This window comes from Nothobranchius furzeri, chromosome 12 (genome assembly GCF_043380555.1).
Source record: "Nothobranchius furzeri strain GRZ-AD chromosome 12, NfurGRZ-RIMD1, whole genome shotgun sequence".
Classification (NCBI taxonomy): Eukaryota; Metazoa; Chordata; class Actinopteri; order Cyprinodontiformes; family Nothobranchiidae; genus Nothobranchius; species Nothobranchius furzeri.
In genome coordinates, this window is record NC_091752.1 from 64,773,554 (window position 1) to 64,780,512 (window position 6,959).

Below are 6,959 nucleotides of genomic sequence, written 5' to 3' on the forward strand. Positions count from 1 at the left end.
TGAATTTTTTATTCGTAATTAATAAATTATTTCTTTGATATGTATTTCCTTTCTTTAAAAGACAAGTTTCAAAAATGTTGTCTCCATCTGTATTTTCAGGCTCATGACAAACAGTAGTGTGATATTTCCTGACATGCCTCTGCACGTTCTCAGTAGCTGTTACCTCTTTTTTTCTGTCTCTGCTGAAGTGAAGTGTGTGTGCAGTGGCCTCGTTCAGCACACCAGTGGACGGTGGAGGCTGCTGAGCCTCCATTAAAGCAGGTGGCTAGAGTTTTCTGATCCTTTTCATCTTCTTTCTGCAGAAATCACAAGAGCAAAGATCACAAAGCGAACTCTTCCCGAGGTAAGAACGGAGCCGCTGCAGCTTTGCTCTGAGCGGAGACGGGCGGTTAAAGTGAAGGCCACTCACGCCCTGCTTTAGAGGAGCCGATGGGTTTCTTTAGTGTATCATGAAAGCCATTAAACGTGTGCACGACAGATGAGGTCAATAATGTCACTGGATCAGAATTGCTTTGCTTCCATTAGAGTCTGGAGTGCATGTGAAACGGTTTCTGCTACGGGCGTTTAAGAACCGTGACTATCACCGTCCCGTCAGATGAGCAGCTCACTAAATGATGTTTGAACCGTTGAAATGTGTTAAGTTGTGACCCTGCACCGTCAGGCGTAGCAACGCCACAGTCGCTTGACATATTTGCACAACCTGTTGTCTGTGTTCCTTTGTTTTGTTGCTCTAACAAGCCTCGTCGTGTCGTTTTGCAGGGGTTCCAACCCGTTTGCCACAGTTAAACTAAAGCCCACGTCCACCAACGACAGATCAGCACCGCGTCTGCACCGGAGATGAAGTCAAAACCTCGGGTGGCGGATTGTGCAACTAGAAGCGACAAGTTGTTGTTTATTTGTTTTGTTGATGATTCAGTTCGCCATAGTGCCCGTGTCCAAAACGCACATATAAATCTAGTCAAAAAGGGAATGTAAACTGTGTTTTTTAATAATAATAATGTAGTGACCCAGAGCGTCTCAGCAGCAGTCCCCAACTCAATCAGCAGGAGGCAGTAGTGGTTCACACCACACCTTTATTAGGCTTCTTCTTCAACGCTTTACAGACACCGAACATCTATCACGCTCCTACCACACAGAGTCACGGTGTCAGTTAACCATGCTAATTCAACCCGCTCCACAGAACACACATCACCTTCCTTGTGGCTTACATTAACATAACACTCAAATCAACACATAGAAACTAGCAGAATGATAGGAAACATATACAACACAATACCCAGAATGCACCTGGCTTACAACCCCAGCCAGGTCATTACAATAATAATAATAATAATAATAATAATAATAATAATAATGATAATACAATGAATTAGTGATGCACTTTACATTTCACTGAAATCTCTAAGTGCTACAGCAGAATTCAAGACATCTAGAAACCAAAGCCAGCAAGTTAAAACAGTTTAACCGTCTGTTTCTATAACTCCCCACGCTCTGTGCTGCTCTTCTGGGAGCGCTCCACAAACGTGGAGCAGCAGCTTGGAAGCTCCTGGGCTGTTGAAGGGGTTGGGAGTCGCTGGGGCGTAGATTTCTTGAGGTGATGCACAAAGTAAGGAGCTCTTTCAGATAGACGGGAGCATTTCCATCGATACGCTGATGAGTAAGGAGGCAGAGTTTGTACTGATTTCTGTAGGAGACTGGTAACCAGTGGAGAGCCTTGAGAACTGGTGTGACGTGACCCCTTGTCAGGAACCTGGCAGCACAGTTCTGGATACGCTGAAGCTTCTGCAGGCATCCAGCAGAGATCCCAACATGGAGGACATTACAGTAGTCCCGCTGGGATGAAACAAAGGCAAGGATCACTCTTTAAGCATCAGGTTGGGAGAGAAAGGGTCCAAGTGTGGCTGTTTTTGAGGTGGAGATAGAAGCCGACATTTACATTTGGCAGCTTTGACTTTCTTTAGCGCCCCCTAGTGTCTGTTTAGTTGAACCAAAAGTGAAACCATTTGTGTATTTGTCTTTTTAGCACCTTAATCGAACAGCTGAAATGTCTCCCCAGCCTTCATTAGTGTCTACAGGAGTGTTTCACCACTAAATGAAACAAATCAGCTGTGTTCACGGCCTGAAACGTGCTGGAAGCAGACTGCAACACTGGAATGTCAGCTTCATTTTTATATATATCCAGCGGGTGGCGGGCCGACACTCTGAAGTTGCAAATGAGGTATTCTGGCCACTTCTGGTGACATTTCACGAACCTTGTAAAGGGTCGTTTAAGCGCATACTGGCTCAAGAAAATGATTTAAAATATAAAAAAGTTGCTTAGTAAAGGAACTTTAAACGACACTGTGTATGGACAAAGTTTTAAACAGAAACTTCACATCTTCACAAGTGGATTTCTGGGGAAAGCTTATGAGATTCTATCATCTTACCCAGTTTGGTGAACAACCTAAGTTTGGAAAAATAGTGATTACTTTTAGTCTAATTGATATGCTAAAGGCTAGCCTCATTGGAATCAAAACGAGTATTTTTATAAAAGTATTAATATTATTACTAAGTATCATCGTCGTCGTCGTCTTCCTCCGCTTATCCGGGTCCGGGTCGCGGGGGCAGCATCCCAACTAGGGAGCTCCAGGCCGTCCTCTCCCCGGCCTTGTCCACCAGCTCCTCCGGCAGGACCCCAAGGCGTTCCCGGACCAGATTGGAGATGTAACTTCTCCAACGTGTCCTGGGTCGACCCGGGGGCCTTCTGCCGGCAGGACATGCCCGAAACACCTCCCCGGGGAGGCGTCCAGGAGGCATCCTGACCAGATGCCCAAACCACCTCAACTGGCTCCTTTCGATCCGGAGGAGCAGCGGTTCTACTCCGAGTCCCTCCCGAATGTCCGAGCTCCTCACCCTATCTCTAAGGCTGAGCCCGGCCACCCTACGGAGGAAACTCATTTCGGCCGCTTGTATCCGCGATCTCGTTCTTTCGGTCATTACCCAAAGCTCATGACCATAGGTGAGGATTGGGACGTAGATCGACCGGTAAATCGAGAGCCTGGCTTTCTGGCTCAGCTCCCTCTTCCCCACGACAGATCGGCTCAGCGTCCGCATCACTGCAGACGCCGAACCAATCCGCCTGTCGATCTCCCGATCCCTCCTACCCTCACTCGTGAACAAGACCCCGAGATACTTAAACTCCTCCACTTGAGGTAGGACCTCTCCCCCGACCCGGAGGTGGCAAGCCACCCTTTTCCGGTCGAGAACCATGGTCTCAGACTAAGTATCATATTTTTGAAATCCTAAATTTGAATTCCCTTGCTTTGTAGTAACAGCTAATAGCAACAGCAGCTAGCTCTAGCACTGCTAATAATAATAACAACAACGACAACAATAGCAATAAAGATAATAATAAGTTAGAATCCTCTGAAAATTTTCAAGACACCTAAAGTGCTTTATAGAGAACCCATCATTCACACTCATTCACATCCTGCTGGTGATGTTAACCACATCATCACCTCAGCTGCCTGGAAGCAGTCTCAGAAGCGAGGCTGCCATTTTGCACCGTTGGCACCTCCGTCCACAACCAACAAACAGCAAGTCAGGCGAAGCGTCTTGCCCCCTGGAAAAAACAAGATTTTCCTGGTTAGAAGCTGGGATCAAATTGCTAACCCTTCGATTACTGGACAATCTGTTCCACCTACTAAACATCTCCACCCCTCAACATCTTACCCTCATCTTTGTTTAAAAGTGCTTTTCAGTCCATCGGTCCCAGCGTGCTTTCTATAATTAATGCTTCTCTGGTTTCTGGTCAGGTCCCCGCTTACCCACCCACTTCTTAAAAAAACAAGTCTTGACGCCTCTCTCCATTGCAGCTTCAGACCCATCTCTAAACTTCCGTTCATCTCCAAGATCTTGGAAAAGGTTGTGGTAAACAACTCACAGCTGCTCTTGATGAACATGACATCTATGATATCTTCCAGTCAGGTTTTCGTAGAGTTCATTCTACTGAAACAGCTCTTCTTAGGGTCTCTAATGACCTTCTGACTCTCAGTGATGCAGGGGACTGTTCTGTTCTGGTCCTGTTGGACCCGACTGCAGCCTTTGACACTGTTGACCATCACCTGCTACTGGAGAGGCTGAGACACTGGGTAGGCCTATCAGGATCTGCTCTGGAGTGGTTCTCCTCTTATCTTTCTGAGCGCTCCTTCTCTGTGGCCGTCTCCAAGTTTAGGTCCTCCACCACCTCCCTTACCCATGGTGTCCCACAAGGCTCTGTGCTGGGGCCTCTGCTCTTCCTTCTCAATCTGCTCCCTCTTCAGCACCTGAACATCCTGAGCTCCTTCAAAGGAATCTCCTACCATCTTTATGCAGATGACATCCAACTGTACATCTCCTTTAAGCCCCATGAGATGTCTAAGCTGCAGCTGTTACACACCTGCTTAGACTATCAAAACCTGGATGGCTGGGAGCTTTCTTCAGCTGAATGAAGATAAGACTGAGATCCTCATCTGTGCCCCAGACAAGCTGGTTCCCAAAGTCAGAGACTCTCTTGGTCAGCTTGCTTCTCACACCAAACCTTCTGTCAGGAATCTTGGCGTGACCTTTGACCCAGCTCTCACCCTGGATTCTCATGTCAGTTCTCTTGTTCGCTCTTCCTTCTTCCATCTCAGGAACATTGCTAAGCTGAGTCCCATTCTGTCCTGCTCTGAACTTGAGACAGTTCTCCACACCTTCATCTCCTCACGCTTAGACTACTGTAACTCTCTTTTCACGTGTCTGAGCAGAACCTCCCTGAACCGTCTACAGGTGGTTCAGAATGCCTGTGCTCGGCTTCTGACCAAGTCCTCCAAACACACCCACATCACCCCGCTTCTCCTCCAGCTTCACTGGCTGCCAGGTAACTTCAGGGCTCATTTCAAGATTCTGGTTCTGGTCTATAGGGCCTTACATGGACAAGCACCATCTTACATTGGTGATCTTCTTAGTCCCTACACCCCCAGCGGTCCCTGAGGTCCAGTGACCAAAGCCTACTGGTTGTGCAGCACCAGGCTAAAGACCAAAGGTGACAGATCATTTGCTGTTGTGGCCCCCAGACTCTGGACCTCTCTCTCCCTCTGAGCCTGAGATCAGTGGACTCAGTGGTCTCCTTTAAAAAGCAGATGAAGACTCACTTGTTAAGGCTTTGGTGTGACCTTTATCACCACCCTCTCCTCATTCTGCTCTTATTCCGCCACAGATCTCCCTCTTTCTTAATCATTTTCTCTCTCCCTTTCCTTACATTTGTAATCACAAATTTTCTCATCTTAAACATATTCTTAATAACTTTTAAAAATCTTTTTATACTTAAATGTATTTTTTTGTGAAGCGCCTCATGATTTTTATCTTGAGAGGCGCTAAATAAAAGATTGTTGTCTGTCTCTTTTCTTTCTAAACTGCAGTTGTTTTTAAAGTTACGGCTCACAAAAAACACAAATTTTTCACGCTGAAGTTATTCTATGTAATCCACTTGGATATTTGCTCCAGTCCGACTAGCCATTAGCTTATCAATCTGGTTACTAATCTGTGATTCTCCAACCCGGGGTTGTTTATATAACAACATAATATTATTAATTCACAAGTTGCCCCTGCTTTAAAAGATTTGAACTATAATTAAGTCATCATTCCTCCTCCGATGTTTCTGGAAGACTTTGAGACTGGATGATTTAGTCAGAGCTGACAATGGGAATCAGTTTACGTGAAAATGTGACCATTAAAGAATGTTTTCCTGTGTGTGAAGTGTACTGCCATGTAATTGATGATTTCTGTATTTTTGGTCTGTTCCATTTATATCCACACCTACATGTAAAATTAAGCTTGTTGCTAAATATTAAATGGAAAATGGCTTGTGAAGAATTATAATGTAGCCTGGGGCAAGGAACATTTTTCAGGTAGAAGTGTTATGAATAACGATTTGTATTATAGGGTGATTTCATGTCAACGTTTATGTGGTGTAATTTATTTGAACCTGTTATCGGTGCTGGAGTACCAATAGATCCATGGATGATTCAGCTCTGAACTTCCTTTTGTGAATAAATGAATTTAAAGTCTGTGTTTACTTGGATTTATAACTAACTGGAACGGATGATGAACTCAGTGGGTTTTCATTAGATGTACCAGCGGCAAATGGCTCTGAACGACGAGTCAGGAGGGTTTTCTTTGTTCAGGATTGATGAGCTAACCGCTAGTTCAAGCACAGACAAATAAAGAGTGGACTGTTGCCGTATTTTAACAGCAAGCTGGTTAAAGTATCTTTGGTGTGTTCTTACTGTGTTTAGTTTCCAATTCCATTTTTGGTTCGTTTTAAAACAGGAAAGGTTTTTCTTTACCTTGCTGATGTACGTTTCGTTTGCCGACTGCAAAACATCTTCGCCAACGCGTCAGCTCTGAGGATGTTTTGCAGTCGGCAAACAAAACGTATACGTCAGCAAGGTAAAGAAAAACCTTTCCTGTGTTTTAAAAAGAACCAAAAATGAAACTGGTTAAAGTATTAAATAATTTCTAACAAAATCCCTAAAACATCCCTCTAACGATCACTTTCCAACTTAATTTTAAATCAAATCCTGTTACGTGAAAAGTCCAGCAGGAGTTACTGCCTTCTGCTGATATCCATGTTATGTAAAACTTTACTGCACTTAGAAATTAGCATTCTTAGAGATCAGCGTTCATTTCATTGACAAAATATTTTATTTTTTTTGTGAAGAATTAATTTTTGCAAACAAAAAAGAAACTTACATTTGTTCTTCTATTAAAGATTGAATTATGATGAATGGTGACCGACGTTTTTGCCAATGAGTAAAAGACTACGGAAATCGACTGTAACAAAAATCCAACCAGAAAACGGAAAAGATGGGAGAAAAGAAAAAAGAACCAATCAAGAGTCGGCCACTGTTTGAACAAGCTAATGCTAACCGCATACATCATATGTTGATGTTTATGCT

General features: G+C 44.2%; 1 protein-coding gene across 1 annotated transcript in view; it reads left to right on the top strand.

The window, feature by feature from the left end:
- Positions 1–6,070, top strand: part of baiap2l2a (BAR/IMD domain containing adaptor protein 2 like 2a) — a 54,112-nt gene extending 48,042 nt beyond the window's left edge. Inside the window, exons 15-16 of the mRNA XM_070542831.1 lie at positions 303–343; positions 760–6,070. Of these exons, the coding sequence (XP_070398932.1) occupies positions 303–343; positions 760–841 (123 nt within the window). The 3' untranslated portion in view covers positions 842–6,070. The remainder of the gene's footprint in view (positions 1–302; positions 344–759) is intronic.
- The last annotated feature ends 889 nt before the right edge of the window (positions 6,071–6,959 follow it).